The 23,986-nt window shown below is 50.8% G+C and overlaps 1 protein-coding gene across 1 annotated transcript in view; it reads left to right on the forward strand.

The window, feature by feature from the left end:
- ME2 (malic enzyme 2) overlaps positions 1-23,189 on the forward strand; it is a 33,208-nt gene extending 10,019 nt beyond the window's left edge. Inside the window, exons 3-16 of the mRNA XM_039733325.1 lie at positions 5,947-6,080; positions 7,339-7,488; positions 8,289-8,364; positions 8,725-8,886; positions 9,420-9,523; positions 10,349-10,458; positions 10,566-10,663; positions 11,503-11,616; positions 11,702-11,816; positions 12,666-12,808; positions 16,034-16,136; positions 16,887-16,957; positions 17,454-17,552; positions 18,590-23,189. Of these exons, the coding sequence (XP_039589259.1) occupies positions 5,947-6,080; positions 7,339-7,488; positions 8,289-8,364; positions 8,725-8,886; positions 9,420-9,523; positions 10,349-10,458; positions 10,566-10,663; positions 11,503-11,616; positions 11,702-11,816; positions 12,666-12,808; positions 16,034-16,136; positions 16,887-16,957; positions 17,454-17,552; positions 18,590-18,739 (1,629 nt within the window). The 3' untranslated portion in view covers positions 18,740-23,189. The remainder of the gene's footprint in view (positions 1-5,946; positions 6,081-7,338; positions 7,489-8,288; positions 8,365-8,724; positions 8,887-9,419; positions 9,524-10,348; positions 10,459-10,565; positions 10,664-11,502; positions 11,617-11,701; positions 11,817-12,665; positions 12,809-16,033; positions 16,137-16,886; positions 16,958-17,453; positions 17,553-18,589) is intronic.
- Positions 23,190-23,986: the final 797 nt, after the last annotated feature.

Genomic DNA, 23,986 nt, shown 5'->3' on the forward strand with positions numbered 1-23,986 from the left:
ACTCCAACTCCTCCCTGGGCAGCTGCAATTCCTGACCTCCCTTTCCATGGGGAAATCCCTCCTGATGTCCAAAAACTCCTCCTGCACTGACAGTGCCTCTCAAAATCTTGGCTTCGGCAGGTATCTTCAGGATTTATAAATGCACATATTTGTGTGCATGTGTCTGCCTGGAAATGGCAATAGATATGTGCATGGAAATACACAAAATGTGATAAATGTTAAAGAAACATTCACTGGTGGCAGGTTAATAATCCCAGACTGATCCTGAGGAATTTTAACAGATCTTTCATACAGGTGGTCATCTTCTCAAATGTTATATTTTCCTCACAGTTTCATGTGTTCATTCACAGCTTTAAAGCCCAATTTATTTTCACGCATGGCTTCCAGAATACTTCCAAAAACTGTGATAAATCTACCTTTGCATAAAGAGATTATTTTCTTAGCAAACTTGTACATGACCTCACTGATTTGTGGGAAATATCCTAACAGTACATTTACAATTCAGAATAGAAAATAAACAGAAAAAGCCCAACCAAAGTCGAAGCTATTTTGACAAAATAAAAAGGATAGCACAAGAGAGTGTAAAGAAGAGATGTATGAGCTTGAAGATGTAAAAGCAGATGCTCTGTTCCACTGCCCTTTCTCACCATGCTGGTTTTGACACATTTCATTTGCTTTAATCATTTTAGATTCAGACTTAGCCAGCTTAGGTTATCTCAGAGCAGCCAAGGCGTGGAATACACAGTGCCCCTGTGCCTTCCTGGGGAAGCCAGGGTAAACAGGATGTGGGGAGGGAATGCACATGGTGATCGCTGCTGAGAGGTGCAGTGCTCAAACGTTGCTGTCAGTTTGTGATCACTCAGGAGAGACCCGAGAGGGCAGGAGAATGACAGAAACTGTGCACACCCCCAGCCCAGAGGTCCCTGCACAGGTCTGTGCCCTGCCCAGATGGTTTGCAGGGATCCTTGGATGGGGTTGGCATGGCCCTGCACCTGCAGGTTTTATCAGCTTCCCTGAGAGCTGCGTGCTTTCAGAAGGAGTTACATGGAGCTGTTTAATCTGTAACCAGGTGCCAAAGGTGGTGGGAGGCTATCAAACCTCGTTACCTTGGGCCAGGTGTTCTGCTCAGCACCTCTGGGCTGGGGATGGAGGAAGGGCACTGCCCCTGTGGGATTAACGCCCCTCAGGAGAGCAGGAGCAGCCACAGCAGTTTAAAGAGATGCCCCCGGGGCGTTCAGGGTTCCCATGACTTGCAGTTGCCCCTCAGGAGAGCAGGAGCAGCCACATCTGATGGAAAAGCAGCAGTTTAAAGAGATGCCCCCGGGGCGTTCAGGGTTCCCATGACTTGCAGTGTGCAGCTGTGCCGTGGTGTCCATGGGAAATATACCCGGCAGAGCCTGGGCCACCTCCTTGGCAGCAGTGGAGCCTTTCTGCTCCTGCTTTTCCCCTCTTGTGCAGGGGAGTGCTTCCAGTCAGCGTGGGTCATCAGCCAGAGTGGAGTGTTCGTCTGGCAGAGGGGCCAGGGGCTGGTGGCACCTCTGCCTGCAGAGAGAGGGAGTGCAAAACGGCTTGGGGATGCCATGGGGATGTGGGCTGTGTCAGCGCACTGCCCTGCTGTGTCTGCCACACCCACCAGGGCACAGACTGCTGCTCTGGGAGAACAAAGGGAGAGAGTCCAGTTCAAAACTGAAGGAGGAAAAAAATCTGGAGAGGTTTTCTGTTCTCATAAACTTTTATTCTCTGGTGGAGATAGCAAAGACACCTTTGATTCTTATGAATGAACTTTATTAATTTGCAGTGGAGGCATCTTGTGCAATAGTGAACTTTGTGTTTAGCCCAAGGGAGCAAAGTCAAGAGAAGCAGCCCACAATCCAACATAAAGTCTACTTTGTTTTCAAGATGTTTATGATGCTGCTTCAAAGGCTGTGCTCCCTGCTGAATCTGTTCTAACAATTACTAGGAGTTACAAGTTACATTTTTTAAATCTCATGAGTACCTAATTTTCCAAACAGTGGCATGTTTGGATATAAACTGTATGTGCATCTTTGTCAGGAGCCCTGGATGGTGTTTTTGCTGTGTATGAGAGCATTTATGATTGGTTAAGATACACTGTCATATATGTGGCTGCAAGACTGCAGGCGGGGAAGACTTACCACCACTACTACTTCTCTGCTTGGAAACCTCTCAGAATTCCTTACTCAGTGGTGCTATAAAAATCCTGCTCGCAGCGTCCAGGCTGCTCCATGCGAGGCACGCAGCTAGAATTTGTGTGTGCTGGTATTTATAGCAGCACGGGCTTTGTGTGGTGGAGCCCAGTTGCTGCGAAGTCCCGGTGCCAGTTTGTGGGTTGAAGTTCATGGTGCTTCAGTGTGAGCTTGTCTTAACTAAAATAGCATCAGCATTTCACTCCCGTAGCGTTTTTCATTCCCCCTCCCAGCAGAAGGTTGGTTTTGTGGCAGTGAATTTGTCCGTGGAGTGTTAATTAATTAATCTGTGGGCTTTGAGACGTGCTGGGCTCCCTCCTGCTTTGTCTGTGCTGGCCTGGAGACGACCCCTGCTTGTTGTGAGCTGAGAAGAGGATTAAGGAGGCTGATGGCAGTGAAAGTGAGCACACAGCACCTGGGGGAAGGAAACCCAGCCTGCACACAGTGACCCTGCTGCTCAGACCCAGACTGTAGGAGTGCTTAAGCACTTAATCCCAGGGAAAGCCAGGGGGAGTTTGGGCTTTAGGTGGGGGATCTTCCCTGCCTTTGGGCAATTGATGCTGGCTGCATGGGCCGGGTGAGTGCCCCCTGATCTCCCGGGGCTGGCTGTGCCCCCTGATCTCCCAGAGCTGGCTGTGCCCCCTGATCTCCCAGAGCTGGCTGTGCCCCCTGATCTCCCGGGGCTGGCTGTGCCCCCTGATCTCCCAGAGCTGGCTGTGCCCCCTGATCTCCTGGGGCTGGCTGTGGTCATGGGTCACTGGAAGAGTGCTGGGTGTGTGATACTGCAGCTCCATCCTGGGAGATGCTGCGTGGGCAATCCCAAATCCACAACCAAAACAAGCTCATGGTCATGGACAAAGATACTGCAAGTGTTAGAAGGACTCAGGGGTTTTATCTCACTGCTCTGGCCCAAACTTCTGCTCCAGTTGGAACAAGGACTGAGTGTGTGAAGGCTGATGTCATTCTGATTCCTGATTCAGGCCTAGGCAGAAATTAAAGCCTCTCTGAATACGATATAATTATCATGTAAATCAACAGCTGAAAGTACTTAGTGTCACTTAAAAATTCATCCTGTTTGATGTTATTGTAACTCCAGAGACATTCAACACCCAGGTTCCCTACAGACAGGAAAGAGTGTGAATAAACAGAATAAAGATGGGTTTCTGTTCTGCTTGGAGCTAAGCTCAGGGGTCATGGGCATTATTGGGGGCCCAGGTTTTAAGGACACAGGTTCCACTCTGCAGGGAGGTTGGGAAAAGCCACATTCCGGTGTCATGCTAATAGTGGAGATCAGAAATATGGTAGTTGTGGCTTTTACAGGACTGGAGGCTTTCTGGAGGGGGGGATGTAGGTTTTGGTAGTGAGGTGTTTCTCTCTGGTTACAGTAAAATGTCAGCATAGCCAGTGTGGCCTTCCCCAGGCTTGAACTCCACTGGCCCTGCTGACCAGAGACTAAACTTCTTCTTCCCTCCTCTTCTCCTTCCTCTGAGCACTGTAAATATTTTGGCACTGCTTTTGCTCCTGTGGTGTCTGGAGTAACAGCCAACATGCTGCAAGTGTTTGCCAGCTGTGCTCGGCCTTGGGGCCCGAGCTGCAGGCAGTCTGTGTGGGAGAGGGCTGCTTTCGGAAGGATTTAACTCTGTTTAAATGTATTAAACTGCTGGTGGCAGCAAGCCGCGGCTGCTGAGGAAATGGGAAGGCAGCTGAGAGGAGCTTGTGCGGAGCATGCATTTCTGCTCGCAGAGAATTGGCGTTTCTTGCGAAGTGTGCAGAAGTGGAACTAATCCTTTGCAACACAGGAAAAGCCTCTGCGGCACCCAGAGCGTGTTTCCCTGGGCTCTTCTCTGCTATCAGCTCCTCTCTGTTTACATGGCTGTGGTCTTTGTGGAAATGTTGGATTGTTCAGATCAGTGTTTGGAAAGAAAATACCACTGAAGTGGCTGAAGTGACTGTTGCACCCCACAAAAAAAAAAAAAAATAGAAATCAACCCCGAAAAAACCAGCAGCAGGTTAAAAATCTGAAGAATGGACTGTCATCTGAAATTTATTTGTATTTATATTGAAAGAATACTGTAAAATAGCAGTTAGACTGGGAAAGAAAACAGTGGTTTGCAAATGACTCCTGACTACTTGTAGAAAACTCTACTGTCCTAGGAGTAAAAGGTTAAACTGAAATCAATATTTAGTGTCAAGTCTATTACATGAAAGGTTGGCAGACATGAAGATAAATAAAAATTAGAAATCAGCTCCCAAAAAAACAGCAGCAAGGTTAAAAATCTGAAGAATGGACTGTCATCTGAAATTTATTTGTATTTATATTGGAAGAATACTGTAGAATAGCAGTTAGACTGGGAAAGAAAACAGTGGTTTGCAAATGACTCCTGACTACTTGTAGAAAACTCTACTGTCCTAGGAGTAAAAGGTTAAACTGAAATCAATATTTAGTGTCAAGTCTATTACATGAAAGGTTGGCAGACATGAAGATAAATACAGAGAAAAACAGATTCATTTTAGGGTTAAATACTTTGAGTTTTCTGCAAGAATGCAAAACAGTGAGATTTTTGGGGTTGAGTTGTTGGTTTTTTCTTGCTTTCTAGCTCTTCAGGTATTTTATTACCATAGAGCATAGTGTAGAATCAGTACAGAAAAGCAAGTGGATTGCTTTAGTCAGTGTAGTCAAAACAACCTGTATGAAATATGACCCAAATAGGAGAGAGGAAAATAATGTAAAAATAGTAATTATTTTAACAATGGGATTTTTTTCTCTAAGGAGTATTGTTTAGAAACCATTCAGCTAGGATGAATTACACTACAACTGGATTCTTTTTAGAAATTTTTTGTTAATGGGTGTGAGTTCTACAAATACCTGTGAAGAGTCTGTTCTCATATAAACAGAGGTGAAAATATTTGTGTTCTAATCTGAACTGATGCCTTTACTGTCACGTGGAAAAGTACTGATTTTTATTTCTTGCCAGTTGAGGAGTTGAACACGGATGATCTTTGTGGGTCCCTTCCACAAGGATCATCTGATTCTCTGACCTTTCTGGTGGCAGGAGGAACTTGGAGTGTAATTACAAGGCATAAGGCAAACCTTAGAAAGCTGCCTTTTTTTTTTTTAGCTTGGCAGTAAGAATCTGAAGGTTGAGAAACGGTTCAAATTAGTATTCAAATAACAATAAATTTAAACTCTGTCCACTCTCCATCTCCCAAATGGAGAAGAGTGAGAAGTTTTTGCAGTTGAACTCTTCTGATTTGCTACCAATGAGGCTTTTTGGTAGCAGACAGATGGATTAGATCCATCCCTAAGTGAAAACGAAGTATTTGGGTTGGACTGTGATCTTAAGAGAAGCATTAGGGCAATTCAGTAACTTGGGCATCAGGCTGTATTGCCGAAGGAAGCAGCAAATGGAGCAATTCAGATAAAAATCTGAGTGTTGCTGCCTGTGGCTGTAGGGGCCAGCCTGGGTGACAGTGGAACAATTGAAAAAGCAGCTGCTGTTTCACTTTTAACCCGTTTGCAGCAGCACCTCTTTGCTGCCCTCCAGCCCCACCGGGGAAAATTAAACCTGGCAAGGTCTGGGGAAGCTGTGCTCCACAGGAACACCCCCAGAAGGTGAGGAGAGCCCCAGGGGAGGCAAACACACCCCGACCCTGCCTGGAGAAAAGGGCGCAGTGGAAGAGTTCCTGGAAGAGGGAGTTCTGGGGCAAGAGCTGATAATTGCTGCTCCCCTCTCGTTTGCAGGGCATGGCCTTCACCTTACACGAGCGACAGATGCTGGGGCTGCAGGGACTCCTGCCTCCCAAAATAGAGACACAGGACATCCAAGCCTTACGCTTCCACAAGAATTTGGCAAAAATGACTGACCCCTTGGAGAAGTAAGCGCTGCTCCGGCCGCGTCCTGTGCTGCGAGTGAACGGGAGTGCTGGGAGTGAATGGGAATGCTGGGGCTGGAAATGGGATGGGAATGTGAAAATGCTGTGCAGTTTCTAGTTTTCAGTTCTTGGGTGTTGTTTTCACTTTGCACAGAAATCTGCTTTCATCCTGTGGTCAGATGAGGGTGGGAAGCTGCTTTTTTTTCTCTTTTTTTTTTTTTAATATTCCATGTTCATAAAACAGCAAAAGAGAGTGTGTGAAAATCAGTAACGGAGCTGCAAACCTGCCTGTAACCTGTCACACGTATTTCTGTGATCTGTAAGATGGAGTGGCAGGTTGTTAGAGCACAGCAGGTGGCTTTCAGCCTGTAAAAATGTGTGATAATGAAGGTAAACTGAGCGGCTGAGATACCAAAACCAGTGTTTAGCATATACAGTAGTTACTGCTAAAAAGGAATTTAAAATTCTACTCTACTACGAGAGCAGAATTTTAAATCTCATCATGTGTATTTTTTAATATCTTTTATTGCTTAACCCACTGGTTTGGTGAACTGCAAAGGATTTTGCTGTGTTTTATTTTTGAGATGCCATGATTTAGCATCTCGTTATGTTTTCACATAATCTTTGTGTATCTCTGCCCGTGAAAACACACAGTTTCCTGCAGGCAGGAGGAGAACTGGAATGGCTTGGGGCTCGCTGGGCCCACCAAAGCTCTTTTGTTCTCATCAGAACTGAAAGGTGGCTCTTAAATCCACACTTGCTGGTCCACAACAGTCGTGTCACCTGTACTGGCCGAGTGCCCAGTTGCTGTAGCCCAAGGCAGATTGCTAATTCATTATCTTTGTGTCCTTGGGTCAGCAGCCCTGGGTGTGGGTTGGTACACAGTAAACTGGTGGGTAAATTTGCAGAAATTCAGATTCAGTTCAGGCACCCTTCTGGTGGGGCTCGGCTTGCTGCACGTGTGTGTTGGTGCTGGGATTCACCACACACATTTTCTGGGTGGGAAATTCTGTTTGCAAGGGTGCCGGGAGTCCCTGCTGCACCCTGCAGTGAATCCCTGGATCAGATTTAGTCCCATTTGCCACGATTACCTTGTCAGCACACAGGGCCTGTCCCGTGCAGCATTTCCATCTCACCTTCTCACGCTGCTCTCTTCCCCAGCTTGCCTTTGGTGCTCCCAGCCTGGCTTCAGGGGAGGGGGCTCTCCTGAGGGAGCAGCAGCAGACAGCAATGGTGTTTTCCTTGTGCTGGTTGCTTACAGGTATATCTACATCATGGGGATCCAGGAGAGAAACGAGAAGCTGTTCTACAGGGTGCTGCAGGACGATATTGAGCGGTTAATGCCCATTGTGTACACTCCAACCGTGGGCCTGGCCTGCTCCCAGTACGGACACATCTTCAGGAGACCAAAGTAAGGGCACAAACACGCCTTGCTGCTGCTGTTACTGCCCTTTTCCCTGCCCTCTTGCCTGAGTTTGGAAGTGGTTTGTGTCATCTTCACCCGGGTGCAGCTACAGGAGGCTTGTGCCACGTAAGGGCAGTAAAGGTTTGTTAAAATATGTATCAGGACACGGTTTATAGTGAGAAACAAAACATTTGGAAGCAGATGTGTAGATGGGTCATGTAAATACTCCAGGTGCAGGGCTTCAGACCCATTCCCAGCTCTTCCTAGATGCCAACAGCTCTGTAATTCCAGAGGGGATTTCCCCAGCTACCAGAGTCCCTACTGTGGCTCTGAGGATCTCTGTCAGGACAGGGCCTCTGCAAGGGAGTGTAGATTGAAAGGGATTTATGGACTAACCACCTAGGGATTACTCCGTTAGAAAGGGATTTCTGCCTAATCAACCTCACCTTGCACAGCAGGGCTGGCTCAGAGGGTTCCTCAGGCCATCACTGTCACTGGGCAGAGCTGGGCTGGCTCAGGGGGTTCCTCAGGCCATCACTGTCACCCTGCACAAGAGGGGTGATTCAGGTGATTCCTCAGGTCCCTGCCCCAAGCAGGATCAGATTTTGTCCTTTGAGCAATTCATATCAGTGGCTGTAAAACTTTGAATTTTAAGTTGTCCTGTTTGGCATTTAGTTTTACAAAAGCAAGGTGAAATTTCTAATTGTCGTCCACAAAATATTTCTGGTTAGTGGGTTTTTTTTTGTGCCCACAAAATATTTCTGGTTAGTGGTTTTTTTTTAATTGTTTTTTTTTTTTTCTTCCAGGGGATTATTTATTTCCATCTCAGACAGAGGCCACATAAGGTCAATTGTGAACAACTGGCCAGAGAACGACGTTAAGGTACTGTCACAGTGTCATTTAGTTTCTAGTTGTTATTGCATCTCAGCTGAGTCTTTTAAGATTTACTAGAATTTGATGGAAACATAAATATTGAGTAGTGCATTCTTGGCTCTTTGGTGCTGATGGCAGAATGCAGCCCATTAAGGTAATGCACATCTTGAAGATCAGTGTTGCATCCCAAATGTCAGGTTTATGGGTTGAGGAAAATATTCCTCATGATCTGTTCTTTGTCTGACTGTGCAAACATACCTCAGTTTTTGCCTGGGAAAAAAACACAGCTGCTATTGATCTAATCTTTATAAATTTCGGTGATCGTGTATGATTTGACCTGGTTTTTTTTTGTTTGTTTTTTTTCATCAGGCTGTTGTCGTCACTGATGGAGAAAGAATATTGGGTCTTGGAGACCTGGGGGTGTATGGGATGGGAATTCCAGTGGGAAAGCTGTGTTTGTACACAGCCTGTGCAGGGATACACCCAGATAAATGCCTGCCTGTGTGCATCGACGTGGGGACTGATAACACAGTGAGTTACCCCTGTAAAAATGTTTTTTTTTAAAAAACACTCCATACTGTAAGAGAGTTTTTCTTTTTTTTTGAGCACTGTTATTTAAGATAAACCCGAATATTTTATGCAAAGGGTAAAAGGTTTGGAATTCACTGTACAGGGATTTAAAAGTGCCCCTTGATTTGTCCATGAAAGGCTGCATCTGGAAGTAATTGGAATGCTGGAACGCTGCAAAATAGGCAGTCAGTTTTGACCTGGCTTTTAAGAAGCTGGAAATGGGAATTAGATTCATTAAAGCAGCTTATTGTTCACAGTATTGATGAGTTCTGTTTAAAAGCAGCCACCTCCAGCCCCGAGTGCCAGCTGCAATTACAGAGCACTGGTGTGGGCCAGGGCTGTACGACTGCAGCACCTCTGGTGTGAAATGAGCCCCTGTGCCCTGGGGAGGGACTCACCCTGCTGCTCCCTCTGTGTGTTCTCTGGTGTGAAATGAGCCCCTGTGCCCTGGGGAGGGACTCACCCTGCTGCTCCCTCTGTGTGTTCTCCTGCAGACACTCCTGAAGGATCCCTTCTACATGGGGCTGTACCAGAAGCGGGATCGCTCGCAGGTCTACGATGACCTGATCGATGAGTTCATGGAAGCCATCACTGACAGGTGGGGCTCTGCTGGCACACAGCAGTGCTGTCCCAGGCGTGAGGAAAGCCCCAGGAGCTGGGGCAGGCCGTGTGTCTGTCCCTGGAGTGACCCAGAGCGCGCTGCCTGTCGTTATCTGCAGCGAGGCACAGAACAGAGGCAGGGCTGCTGGGCTCTGCTGAGCACAGCCTGCTGCCACAGATAGAAGGGCTGAGGTGCTTCTGCTGCTCTCCTCTGCCTCTCATGGGGGTATCTCGAATTCCCTGCAGTCAGGATGACCCCGAGTCCCTTTTTCCCATGCCTATAGAAAGAAAGAATCGGAGTTCTTCAGCTCTGGTTCACAAGGTTATTTATTGTCTCATATCTAAAACATTCTTTTTTGGACCCACAGAGCTCTGTCCATCAGGTCTGTCAAGGGCACACTGCCTGTCCCCGGGCTGGTGCCCACATTTTATACTATGAATTACATATAGTTTATTTATCATAATTTTCCAATACCTATCACCTCTGTTAGACTCTCTGCTTCTATCTAAACCAATCCAAAAGTGCCAGCATCACCCAGAAGATGGAGGCTGGGAAGAAGAAGGAAGAAGGACAACGCCCATGTCCCTCCATCATGCCTCCTAGACCCCTATAGTAAAATCCCCAAAATTCCACTTTTCACCCTGTGATTAATTCATTATTAGTAAAACTTCTGTGCCTTGTGACTCTTCACACAAGGTTGGTGATTTGCTGCATGGGTTCAGATGGAAATCCCAAGTGTCTTTGGCCTCCTGCCAGGGGCACGTGTCGCCCAGGGCACCCAGAGGGGTGTCCTTGGTTCTGACAGGGATTGCATCTCCGTAGGTATGGCCAGAACACGCTCATCCAGTTTGAAGACTTTGGCAACCACAATGCGTTCCGGTTCCTGAGGAAGTACAGGGAGAAGTACTGTACCTTCAACGACGACATCCAAGGTACACCTTGGTTTGTGTTCCTGAGTATCTGTGCAGGAGCTCTTCCCAAAGCCATTCCCTGCCCTGGGGACGTGTTCAGCTGCCCTCAGATTTCTCTGCTCTCGCAGGGACAGCCTCGGTGGCCTTGGCAGGACTGCTGGCAGCCCAGAAAGCCACTGGGAAACCACTCACAGAGCAGAAAGTGCTGTTCCTTGGAGCAGGAGAGGTGAGTCCTCCTAAGGGCCCAGAGCAGCAAGAGATATTTTACATGGGTATTTTCTCATTGTGGAGATTTGCCTTTGTGTATTTTCTCCTTGTGGAGATATGATCTGAGCTCCACTGCAGAGCTTTTCATATAAGGCCAGCTGAAATGCATTAGCAGAAAGGACTCTGCTTAAACAGGGCTGTGTGAAAGGTGTTTAACATTTGCAGGGACTCACATTCTTCATTTCCCTGCAAGGCTTTGAGAAAAGCACCAGGGACTTGTGTGTGTTTGAAGGGAAACTCACCATAAAATCATGGTGTAGTGAGACCACCTCGTTGATTTTTGTAGCACCGGAGGGAAGCACAGGGAGTTTTTCTCAGCAAGGTGATTCAGTTTGCAGCAGGCTGGTGCTGCAGTGCCAGGAGCAGCCCTGTGCTTCTGGTGCATCAGCACAATTGCTCCTATGGTGCTGACAAAATGACTTAATTATCCGAGAAGTTCTCCGTCTGGGAATGGCCCTGGTGGCAGTAATTGAGCCCTGCTGTGCCTCATTCCTCCTGGCAGGGAGGGGACAGGGCCAGCACGGCCTCCTGCTGCCCTCTGCCAGCCCTGCCTCGGGCAGGAGGGCAGGCTGGCAGCACAGGGCACACAGCACGGGCTGGTTGGGTGGCAGGAGGGCCGAGCACTTGTGTCCCTGCAGGGCCGGGCTGCCCCGGCGTGGCTGCTGAGCTGGCACAGCGCCTGGCAGAGCTGCCCTGTGTCACTGCTGTCCCAGAGCAGGCTCTCTGAGGGGTTCTGGGGGGTTTGATGGCAGACCTCTGCTGTGACCTGTCCCAAAGCCGAGTCCTTTCATCCGGCAGGCCGCCCTGGGAATTGCCAACCTCATTGTCATGGCCATGGTGGAAGGCGGTGTTTCCCAGGAGGAGGCCTCCAGGAGAGTGTGGATGTTTGACAAGCATGGCTTGCTGGTCCAGGTAGGGCTGCAGCACACCCGGGATGCCAGCACAGGTGAGCACTGCCTCCCCTCCCCTCACAGGAGGAACCACTGTGTTGCTGCAGGGCCGAGAGCAGAAGGTGGATGCCCACCAAGAGCCATTCACACACCCGGCTCCAGAGCAGATACCAAAGACATTTGTAGAGGCAGTGAATGTACTTCAGCCTTCAGCTATCATCGGTGAGTAGTGAGCTTATTTTGCTACAATTTGTCTTTTTACTGCCTTTAATTTGCTGTCAGGGCTCTGGGAAGCTTGGTGACAGCTGTCTGCTGGTGTAAATAAGATGGAAATGGGAGGTCAGTTTTCTACTTGAAAACACACTGTGCTCCTTCTGAGCCGTGTGCCCTTAGTGACAGAGAGCAGCCACAACCACCGTGTTTTATACAGTTAGAAAACGTGTTTTCTACACCCCAACTCGAGTTGTTTGGGTGTTTTGTGACCTTCTGTCCCGCTGTGGTCAGGCTCTGCCAGCAGCACGGCTGGAAGCAGCAGCTCCCTGCTGCAGCTCAGCAGCACCTCCGAGGTCACTGACAGCTGTAGGTACTTATTTACAGCTGTGCTATCTGCAGAGAGCAGACAGGATCACAGGTATTTCCTGGAGTGACTGCAGTTTCCTTGGCACGTGGTTTATTTGGAAAAGGAGAGGGATTTTTGGCAGGGTACCCTGGAGCTTGCAGCCACTGTACAAACACATCCTAGCTGTGTGTTTGTGTTTGGTCAGGAGCCCCGGTGTCAGGTGTGCACTGCACAGCTAGCACCCAGCAGGGATGAATCATCCACAGAGCACCTGGAATTCCCACTTGTCCAGGACCGTGTTCCTTCTACTCATCAGTACCCAAAAGCAGAGTGAAGTAGGCTCCTGGAGCACACTCAGCAGACGTTGCTGTGGCAGGTGTGAGTGGAGCAGTGCCAGAGGAGCTTTGCCCTGGGGGAGGCTGCAGGGCTGCCGTGAGCTCGGGGTGGGGTTGCTGTCCCTGCCGGGGGCAGCCAGCCTTGATTGTGGTTTTGTGTGTTCCCCTCTCGCCCAGGAGTGGCTGGGGCAGGGCGTCTCTTCACCCAGGAGGTGCTGAAAGCCATGGCTTCCATCAACGAGCGACCCATCATCTTTGCACTGAGCAACCCCACGGTGAAGGCCGAGTGCACGGCAGAGGAGGCCTACACGGTGACAGAGGTGTGTGAGCCCGGCTGCTGGGGCTGCTGGGGCTGCTCTCGTGTTCCTCGGGCCCCGTGGTGTGGGAACGCAGCTCTGCCTCTCCTCCCGGCTAAAGGAAATGGGCGTGGTTGGAAAAGCGTCTGGGTGTTCAGGTGACAACGTTCTGCAAAGCTTCAAACAGCCTGAATCTTGTTACTGCTTTTTAGAGAGAGCGACCAGCAGTACTGTGACATGGCTGTGATCAGTGAGCCCTTGTTTCTCACCGCTCTTTTTAGTTATTTTGTGTTTTATGCAGCCTGTTGGCCTCGCAGCAGACTCAGTGCAAGCTTTGCAATGTCATGGCTGAGGGTGTCCCTGGAGCAGGTGATGCCCTCGCAGCAGGGCAGGAGCTGGGCTTGCACCGTCCTGCAGGTGCCACCAGCAGTGACCCCCGGGGCCCTGTGCTCCCCGGGCAGGGGTGGCCTCTGTCCCTTTGTGTCCCCAGGCAGGGGTGGCCCCTGTCCCTGCCACAGCTCACCCTGGCACCACCAGGCATTGCAATGAGTCAGCCAGGAGCAAACACACCTGGTTCTGCACCCTCCCCAGGGCCTCTGCACCCCTGGCACTCAGGGTTTGGGCTGGTTTCTCCTTAACAGCTCCACCATTATCCTGATAGCACGTCCTGGCCGTGGTTTTGCCTTTATGAAGCCACTCTTCTGTCACTCTGCACAGGTTCTTGTGCCAGGCTGGTGGGGAGGGGAGGGAGGTGGGGCAGCCACAGCAGGGCCCAGGGCTCTGAGCAGCTCCTGGTGCCTCTCCTGCAGCTGCTGGGGTCTCTGTGCTGCTCTCCTGCAGCTGCTGGGGCTCTGTGCTGGCCTCAGCCCCTGCCTGCAGGCCCCAGGGCTGTGGATCCTGGGAGGACTCATTCTTTTCTGTTTCCCTTCATTTCACACAGTCCCAAATCAAGTGGCTGGTGTGTGAAGATGGGTGGGTGGGACCTTTCCTTGTGTCCTGCTGCAGGCTGAGCTCCCCCCTTGCACTGCTCAGCATCACGGCCCCAGCAGTGGCAGTGTCACCGTGCCAGGGTGGCACTCCACTGTCCCCATCTGGCACCCGGGCTCTGTCCCACATTCCTGGGGCTGGCAGCTCAGGGAGCTGCTGCTCAGGGGGAGCCCTGGAGCTGCAGCCTCTGGGCAAAGTCTGGGTCTTATCTCTTATCAGTGGGATGATCTGGGCTGGAACAGCCCTCCAAGGCCATCGAGTCCAACCATTGCCCAGCTCTGCCAAGGCCACCGCTGTCCCTTGTCCCTGTGTGCCACATGCACATGGCTTTCAAACCCTTCCAGGGATGGGGACTGCCTCACTGCCCTGGGCAGCTCTGCCAGGGATTGAGAGACCTTTAGGTGAAGATATTTTCCCTGATATCCACCCTGAACCTCCCCTGGCCGTTCCCTCTGCTCCTGTCCCTGTTCCCTGGAGCACAGCCCGACCCCCCGGCTGTCCCCTCCTGTCAGGAGCTGTGCAGAGCCACAAGGTCCCCCTGAGCCTCCTTTGCTCCAGGCTCAGCCCCTTCCCAGCTCCCTCAGCCTCTCCTGGGGCTCCAGCCCCTTCCCAGCCCTCTGCTCTGGACACAGTTTTAAATTAAATTAGTTATCTCTCATATACCTTGCATTAAGCAGAACAGTGAGCTGGGCAGTGTTTCAGTGTATAAATTCCAGTATCTTGGATAGAAGGTAAACAGGAGGTGGTTGTGCAACCAAGGCTTCAGCTGGCATAAATAAATGTAAAAACTGCTGCCATCTCTAGCTGAAGGAGGCCAGGAGCACAGTTGGAGGGGGAACCAGCCTAGTTTTTGCTTGCACCCCTTATGGAATACCATCAGATGAAGAGATGTTTTAAGGCAGGAGGCTGAGTTTGCCATTGCTGTGTGCTGAGCCCCAAGGAGCTGGCCCTCAGCCTGGCTGTCCCTGCAGGGACAGAGGCTCCCTGGGGTCAGGCGTGGTGGCATCTGCCCCACAGGAAGAGCACAACGCTGTTTGCAAAGTTTGAGCCCAGTGGAGAGGAGATCTTTGGGTTTTTCCCTGTATTGGATCCATTTTTTCTTTTATTAATGATTTTCTGTGTTCCCAGTTACTCGTAGGCGTGGGTTATTTGGACAATTGAGCACTGCTGGTCAGTAAATGAACTGGTGTAGTTTTGTTCCAGTCCTTACTCATAAATCCTGCAGTGTTTATGTCTCTTTAAACTTCCCTGCAGCCCAGCTGTTTGTTTTCACCACGTTCTTTGCTTCTCTGAAATGCCCTCAGCTGGACATCAGCTTGCCCTTCAAAATGTGTTTTCCCTCAGGATGCAGGAATTACCTAGGAGATGGACTCCAGAGCCCTGCCTGTTGTGTGTTTCTGTGGAAATCCCCAGCTTCACTGGCCGTGTCCCGTTTGTCAGGCTGTTAGGGATCAGAGCTGTCACCCCGCGTGTCCCCAGGCCTGGGGACAGCCTGATCCAAGGCAACAAAGGAACAAAGGCACCACCGCCAACCTTTCCTGCCTCGTTTTTTCCCACTAGATGGCACCTGTAAAAGCCTTCAATGCCCCTGTGTGTTCTGAGGGCTGCTGCTGCCTTTCAGTTTCCTTTGTCCTTTGGTCCTGTCCTCTCCTGAGCCCATCTGCTTTGCTCCCTCCACAAAAAGGCTCTGGTCGTGGCTGTGCCTGACATCCAAACACAGCTCCAGAGCCTTCAGCCTCTCTGGCAATTTGTTTTCAAACACTAATCCTGGGGAGCCTTAAAAGTTGTAAACTCATATTCCTAAACATATTACTCAAAAGAAAGTCAAGATTTTTTTGCTTACTGTGGCTTTACTGCTTGAGGAGAGGGTCATTTATCTATCATTTATCACGCTCAGATACGTTTTGATATTTAGTGCAAATTGAAATCCTTTCCAAAGGAAGGCTAAGCAAACCACATTGTTCACTGCTCTGCTCTCAGCAGCAGCAGTCTGGCACAGCATCTCCTCCCACCCTCCAGTAAGAAAGTGACCTTTTAGTCCCACTTGTGCTCCAGCCATGGCAGTGGCCATCACTCTTGAGTCTGCAGGGTCCCTGTGGTGCTGGTGAGGGTTAACACACCAGGGCTTGTGTTAGTCCCTCCAAGCAGGGTGATCCGTGCCCCTGTCCCCCGGTGTCCCCTGGCTCTGGTGGCAGCTCCAGGCTCTGTCCCTGCCCAGCTCCAGCCCTGACCCTTTCTCCCTTGCTGCCTGCCTCCCGCCAGGGCCGGTGCCTGTTTGCCAGCGGCAGCCCCTTCGAGCTGGTCACTCTGAAGGATGGGAGGACCTTCAAACCGGGACAAGGAAACAACGCTTACATCTTTCCAGGTAATGAATGAAACTTTAATCACCCTTTAATCTCTGAGACGGGGCTGCCTGCACCGTTCCTTTGGCTCCCTTGCTGCAGGAGGCACAGTTAGTGAAGCAGCACACAGAGGTGTTGCCAGCATTTGAGAGCTTGGAGAAATGAGTGGCTGGATGACAGTCAGTTCAGGCAGGATGTGGGGCATCCACAGTGAGCAAACCCAGCTGGATGTCACTGAGAAAACAGAAGGGTGTTACAAAGGCTTTGGGAGCTGCTGCATTGTGGTTCTGCTGCTTGTTTGGGGAGGAAAGGAGAAAATTGATGTTAATATGAACTTGGAGTTTTGTTCATAACTCTCAGAGTTAATAGTTCTTGAAGTTGGATCAGCACAAGGGGGTTAGAAAAGTAGCACTGGGGATGCTCCTGCGCCTTCCCCTTCCCTCCCTGGGCTGCAAAACTCAACCCTTTCTGGAAGGCTCCTGCCGTGCCAGTGGCTGCTCCCCTGGGAGTAGAGCAGGGGCTGGCATGACGATCTCCAGCCCCAGCCGTGCCATGGCTCTGTCAGCGTGTGCAGAAAGCGGCAGGAAGGTTTCAGCAGAGCTGTGGAAGGTGTCCCTGCCAGCAGGGGCTGGCATGACGATCTCCAGCCCCAGCCGTGCCATGGCTCTGTCAGCGTGTGCAGAAAGCGGCAGGAAGGTTTCAGGGATAACGCTGGCAGCTCTGGCAGCAGCTTTGAAGAGACGTGGCCCTGACTGGCAGTGGTTTCCTTGCAGGAGTGGCTCTGGCTGTGATCCTCAGCAGCGTGCGGCACATCAGCGACAAGGTTTTCCTGGAGGCTGCCAAGGTGAGTCTGGGAGCAGAGCAGGCTGTGCCTTCTGACACGGCAGGGATGGCTTGATGGGCACTTTTGTCAAATCCACAGTGGTTTCCTGTTTGGTTTCTGTTGGCTTGTCCCTCCACAGTGGGGAAAGAGCAGACAAAGCTGTGCCAAGAATGAGGTTCCATGGCAGTTGTGATGAAGCAGGAAGTGTGTCCCTGTGTGAATTGCTGTGGCAGCAGGGCTGTCCCCTGCCCTGCCCTGCCCTGGGTTCTGCAGCAGGCTCTGTGCCCAGGAGTTTCTGTGGCTGTGGGGGATCCATCTCCCAGAGTACCACAGCTCATTTTGCTAAATGCTTGCAGTGTGCTGATTGTCAGCTCCTCAGATCCTGAGTGCCTCACTCCAGTGCTTTGGGAGCACTCTGGTGCTGAGAGCACTGCAGCTTGGTTCTCTCAGGTGTCTGGCACGTTATTAGTCACATTTGGGGTGCAGCAAATAAAAAGTGTTCATTCCTCTGACTCAGGCATTGGCAGAACAGTTGACAGACGAAGAGCTTGCACAAGGAAGACTTTATCCTCCACTGTCCAATATCAGGGAAGTTTCTATTTACATTGCTATCAAGGTGAGTATGAAATATAAAATTGCACTGCACTAACAATGGTTTGTGTGTACATTAACCTGCTGAGTTGCACAGTGACCCTTGAATATGAGGTGCTTGGGCAGCACCTGGTTCTTTGTGCCTGCAATAAGAGAAGGGGATAAAAATGTTCCTTTTGTTGGTTGCTTCAGCTTGGCAGCCACGATGGGCCAAAATTACTCCCCTCTGATTCTTGAAATGCAGTTTTGAGATCCCAGCTAAGGCATCTGTGGCTGTAAAGACACTGAGGTGCTGAGGAGAGAAGACAAAGGACTCTGCAGATTCAATGTGAATTAAGCAAAAGCCATTTATTGTGCTTCTAAACATTGTTTATATTTACTTCTCACCTTGGTCTACACAGTCATACATTGTTTGATTGGTAGCTCTGCTTTGCCCATGCATTGTTTGGTAACTCTGCTTTGCCCATGCATTGTTTGGTAGCTCTGCTTTGCCCATGCATTGTTTGGTTGGCAGCCCTGCTTTGTCTGTACATTTTTTGGTAGCTCTGCTTTGTCTGTACATTGTTTGGCAGCTCTGCTTTGTCCATGCATTGTTTGTTTGGTAGCTCTGCTTTGCCCATGCACTGTTTGGTAGCTCTGCTTTGCCCATGCATTGTTTGTTTGGTAGCTCTGCTTTGTCTGTACATTTTTTGGTAGCTCTGCTTTGTCCTACATTTTGTGGTAGCACTACATTGTCTGTACATTTTTTGGTAGCTCTCCTTTGTCTGTACATTTTTTGGTAGCTCTCCTTTGTCTGTACATTGTTTGGCAGCTCTGCTTTGCCCATGCATCCCCTGACTGGTCGCTCTGCTTTGCCCACAGGGCAAGCAGGCATCTTTTGACTAATCTAACTGGTAGAAGCTGTAAGCATCATTTACCCGGCTTGACGCCCCGTGTCTGCCAGCAGCTTTTCTGCTTCTTGCTGGCTGCCAGCCAGCTTTTCTGTCCCGAGGAGGGCCCGTTCCCTGCCCAGCAGCGGCGGGAGCGCGCGCTGCCCCGGCTCAGAGCGGGCTGTCCCCGCAGGTGATGGAGTTCCTCTACGCCAACAACATGGCCTTCCACTACCCCGAGCCGGCCGACAAGAGCCGCTACATCCGCTCCAAGGTCTGGACCTACGAGTACGAGTCCTTCATGCCGGACGTGTACGACTGGCCCGAGTCCAAGGTGCACTGACAGCCCCGCGCCCGCTCGCAGGCAGCGCCGCCACTCTGCAGGGATCCCTTCCTCAGACCAACTCTAATCATGAGCTCTCACTCCTCTAATTTATTTGCGCTCCTTTCGTTGCCTTTTTTTTTGTTTTTCCCCCCTCCTTACACCCCGTTTTTCACCTGATTTCTCCCAAGTACCTGGTAAACTGTACGGATGATAACATCTGCCACAGGGATGAGAGAGCCCTCCAAAATTAATTTAAACAATAACATGGCATTTCTAGCTCAGAGCCAGCACCACGCTGAAGAATTCCATTAATGATACTTTAGCTACATCTGTTTCATGATGAACTCCAGCTCTCTCATCACTGCTGATCTCCAGAATGATTCATTTCTGCCTTTAATAATCAGTCTTCTAATTGCCCTAGCGTAGTCACACTGCATTAGCTGTGACATCAAAGGAGACCACTTGTAGAAAAAACAAAAGGGCAGTTAAAGACACCTTGGAGAGTGTGATGGGCCTTCTGTTTTGTTTAATGTTCAAAGATGCCCATGTCCAGACATCCTGGTGGCACTGGCTGCTGTTTCCTCGAGGAGCAGCGAGATGTACACGTGTGGAGTCTGCAGCAAAGTTTGCAGCTTTGTGCTCATCACTCCGTGAAATCTGTTCTCAGGAAAAACGTGAGCTAGTTCAAATTGTCCTTGGGAAGCCTGAAAATAATACTAATCACTTAACAGCTTTTAAAAACAAAGCCATGCTGTCACAGAATAAATTTTATTGGGTAGAGGTAGGACCTGAAGTAATTTATGGAAATATTTTTAGAGATTTTACTAGGAGATTTTAAGCAATGGACTGCAATATGATGTACCAAAGGATCTTTACCTAATTATTTTAATTTTTTTCGAGATTCTGTTTTGTCTAAGCCAGGTTGTTTTGCTCCCTTGCTCTCACAAAAAGACTCGTGTGCGATGTTTTATGACGCTGCTGACTCCGAAGTGGGCTCACCTGGAGCACCCGTGGGCAGCTGCTGGGGCTGGAGCAGGGCTGCTGCCAGGCAGCTGCTCACACGAGTCTGGCTGAATGCCTGCTGGGGTCTCAGTGCTGTGCCCAGCTCAGCGTGGCAGCTGGACCCACAAGATGCAGCTCTGCAAGCCCTGTGCTGACCGCTCCAGCCTGCTGCACCTACAGCCCTGGTTGGTCAGAGCCCTGGTGTGAAAGCAGAATTCCCAGTGAGTCTTTCCTCGCCAGGGTAGTGCTGGATGTTTGCTGCAGATCCACAGTGTACACTCCCCCAGCTGCCTTGGAGTGAGACAGAAGGGCCCCGGTCACTCCGTGGGGACAGGCAGGGACACCCAGTGGTGGCCACAGCCTGTGGCTGCTCCCTGCAGCCACAACAGCCACCTGCCAGGACAGAAATAAAGGCACCAGGCTGCCCCAGTTTGCTGCAGGAAAGGGGCAGGAGTGGATAAACACTGGATGTGCCAGCAGTGCTGTGCTGGCAGACACCATCCAAAGAGATAAAGCAGGGCTTGCTCCCATGGCAAGCACTGCTCTCCTACCCTCAGTCACACAGGAAAATGCAGTCTCCACAGAACAGGCCAGAACAGAGCAGGGAACGTGGTCTCAATGCCCCCTCAGGCGCCCACAGCCTAATCTCTGGCTCTAAAATTGCCCTCACACAAAGAACAGTAAGCTTTGGGAAGGTGCTGCCTGTGTGGGGAAAGAAGACTGATTATACAAACACAGAAAAGAGTGACGTGGGGAAAAACCTGTGGTGTTCAAGCTGTGGTAAAGTGTTGTGTGCTGGGGCTCGAAGTGCTTCACTGCCGAGTGCTGGCGTGCACGTGGGCACGAGCTTGCACTTGCAAGTGAATGCACAAAAGACACCAACACACACACTGGACGTTTTTACAAAAAGTGCTTTTTTCATCTATTTTTGCTATGCCTTGTTTGTATCGTATTTAAATTAGCGGTCTCGCTGAAAGAGAAATTATTTATTCAGTGTATGAATTATTTTTGCCTTCTCTCTGAAGCCTGTTGCGTTGTGCCAGCGGAGTTCTGCATCACTGGGTTCCGAGTGCTGGGAACACACGCTTCCTCCCTGCTGCCAGCAGCCTCTTAGACAGATGGGTGACAGAAATGCCCTGCTCTCCCAGCCTGTGCCGGCAAGGACTGCATTTTCCCAGCCCTGGCAGCGGGATTTTCCCGAGCGCTAACGCTCCAGCACAGTGATCCCTGTGGAAATCCCGCTGCGGAGGTGAGGGAAAAGCAGTCCCTGAGAGAGGAGCAGCCCGGGCTGTGGCTGGCTCTGTCCCCTGTCACAGCTGTCCCCGGAGCTGGGCCAGGCACACCTCCTGGGCTCTGTCTGCCAGCCTCTGGGTCCTCTGCAGCTTACATCATGGACAGGATATTTTCCCTTCCATGTGCAGCCGTTGTTTCCTGCTGGCAACAGGTAACCTGTCAGCTCACAGAGTTCTAAGTCCATTTCACTCTCTCTTTCATCTTCTCCAGAATTTTTTTTTTATTCATACATAGGATTTTAAGATACATAGATTCATGTTCAGTTTTCCTTCAGGTACAATTAATCCTTAACTAATTACAACTGCTAATATTGCTGGCTACTAAGGAACCAGTTTCCTTTTTCATATTCTACTTAACATGATTTTTTCTGTTTGCTGGTTTATTCAAAATATATACTGGTCTTTCTCTGTACAGAAAATTCTCTTAGACAGTATGCAAAGGGAAACAGGTGTCACCAGGATGCATTTTGTCATGTTACATAGTGTAAGTTAAAACAGTACATCACCTAAAGGACCACCCGCGTTGTAGCTTGTCACACAGCCCCCGTGACTTGCCCTCCAAATGGTTTTATAAAAGACTGTCTTCCACGTCTCCTTGGGGTGTGCAGAACCCTTCTGGGAGGATCAGGAACTTCACTGAGGTCAGTCTTTTCCAGGATTTGTCCAATCCTTGCTTCCTTAAAATCAGCAGGAGCAGGACTGAGCCTCCTGGCAGCAACCTGTAGGGGTGTTTAGGAGAGAGTAAAGTTATCTAATGGAGCACAGCCTTTCTTTATAAAATACCTGTGGTTTTGTTAAAGGTGTTGCAAGGGTTTGTGTGTTCCTGAAGCCTCTGCCCAGGTGCCAACCTGACCTGCAGAAGGAGACGATTGAAATGCTGTGTCTGATACATTTTAAACCCCCGGTGTGGCACAAGTTCTGGTTACGTTTGTGGACAGTGATGCATCCTGATCTGTTGTGTTTGTTTTCCAAGCTTCAAACCAAGTGACACTTTACCTGCAGAGTGGTGTGTAACAGGTTTCCTGTGGTCGGTGCGTGTCTTCCTCTTGTACTGTTGTTTCCAGCACGCTGTTTTACGGGGATAAAGTAACTCTGTCACACTCCTCTGGTAGTACCTGCCGAGATGAACGATACACCTTTTAGTTTCAATCTTCAGCAGCCCTCCCTCCGTGGTGACTGTTCCTGTGGGAGAGTGGGGATCACTATTGTACAGCTCCCACCCAGGTTTCAGTTCAGCTGACTCCGGCGCGGCAGTCCCGGCTGGTTTTGTTTGCTGGGCTGGCTGCAGAGGGGCACAGCTGAGCTCCTCTGTGGCCCCACAGAGCTGAGCTCCTCGGTGGTCCTACAGGGCTGAGCTCTGCCATCCTGCAGAGCTGAGCTCCTCTGTGGCCCCGCAGAGCTGAGCTCCTCTGTGGCCCCGCAGAGCTGAGCTCCTCTGCAGTGCCACAGAGCTGAGCTCCTCCTCTGCCATCCCGCACACCTGAGCTCCTCTGTGGCCCCGCAGAGCTGTGTGCAGCTCTCAGAGCAGTGTGAGAACCACCTGGCTGTCTCACTGCCCGTGCTTCCAGCTGGATGCTCCGCTGTGGTTTCTGCTCTCGGGACGATGCGGGTGCTGCCCTGCTCTGTCACACCTCGGCTGGCGGGCACGGACTGGTGGAGCAAACCCAGAGCCCAGCTCTGCCGCGCTGGCTCGGCAGCTGAATTTGGGCAAAGCCCTTCAGCTGCTGCTGCTGGAGGCACATCTGACTGACTCCGTGTGTACCTGCCTGCCCCAGACACGAGGGGCTGGCGCCAGCCTGAGCTCAGCTCTCCACGTGCCACCGGCCTCGGCTCATCCGTTCATCAACCAGACCCTTCCTTGTGGAATAAAAACACTCCTAGGACTGAAGATGGCTGCCTTGTCAACACAACAGCAAAATAATCTGCGTTTATTTCTGTATTAAACATATCTACCTTATGCAAATCAGTGTGAGCCTGCTGGGGCGCTTGTGAGAACAGTTCCAGCCTGATCTGTGCGGGGTTGGCTGTGCCTGGGAGGGTCATTGCTCAGCTGAAACTAAAACTGTATGTAAAATGTGAAGTGGTTGGGGTTTCTTCCTACTTTATAACGTTGTAACTCTATTGAAATGTGTGTTCTAGTCTTCTATTTTCTTAGTAAAATGCATTCCCTTTGCCTAAGTCGTACCTGATGGTTTTTATTCTGAAAAGAAAGAAGAAAAAAAAAAAAAGCTAAAAAGCTTGATCTGTTCAGGACTGGGAACAGACCCTTTGCCAAGGGGCTCTGTAAGTGGTTGGATGTGATGATCTTTACGGTCTTTTCCTAGAATCATGGAATCAGAGGATGGTTTGAGTTGGAAGGGAATCTAAATGACCATCCAGTGTCACCTCCTGCCATGGGCTGATCCCAGGGCTGTCCTGCCGGAGCAGCTCCGTGCCCCGGCCCTGCCCACACGCTCGCTCCGGGCGCGGCTCCCTCACGCAGGGCGGGCTCTGCTCCCGGCCCGCCCCGCCGGCCCCGCCGCCGCCCGCCGAGGTAAGGCCGGAGCGGAACGGGCCGGAGCAGGGCCGGAGCAGGGCCGGGGAGCCAGCCTGGCCGGGGGCTGGGGCGGGTCGGGAGCGGGGCCGGGCCCCCCCAGCCCATCCCGGTGTCCCCGTGTCCCCGGCGGAGCCATGGCCTGTCCCGCGTGCCCCGACCCCGGGCCGGGAAGGGCGGGGAGGCTGAGGGGAGCTCGGAGCGGCGGCGCCGAAAGGGAGAGCTCAGAGCCCCTGCCAGGGCTGGAGCCCCTCTGCTCTGGAGCCAGCCTGGCACAGCTGGGGCTGCTCCCCTGCACAAGAGAAGGCTGCAGGGACACCTGAGAGCCCCTGCCAGGGCCTGCAGGGGCTCCAGGAGAGCTGCCCAGGCACTGGGGACAAGGCCTGCAGGGACAGCACACAGGCCATGGCTGCACTGCCACAGGGCAGGCACACATTT

Source organism: Passer montanus, unplaced genomic scaffold, assembly GCF_014805655.1.
Source record: "Passer montanus isolate IOZ18808 unplaced genomic scaffold, ASM1480565v1 scaffold86, whole genome shotgun sequence".
NCBI lineage: Eukaryota > Metazoa > Chordata > Aves > Passeriformes > Passeridae > Passer > Passer montanus.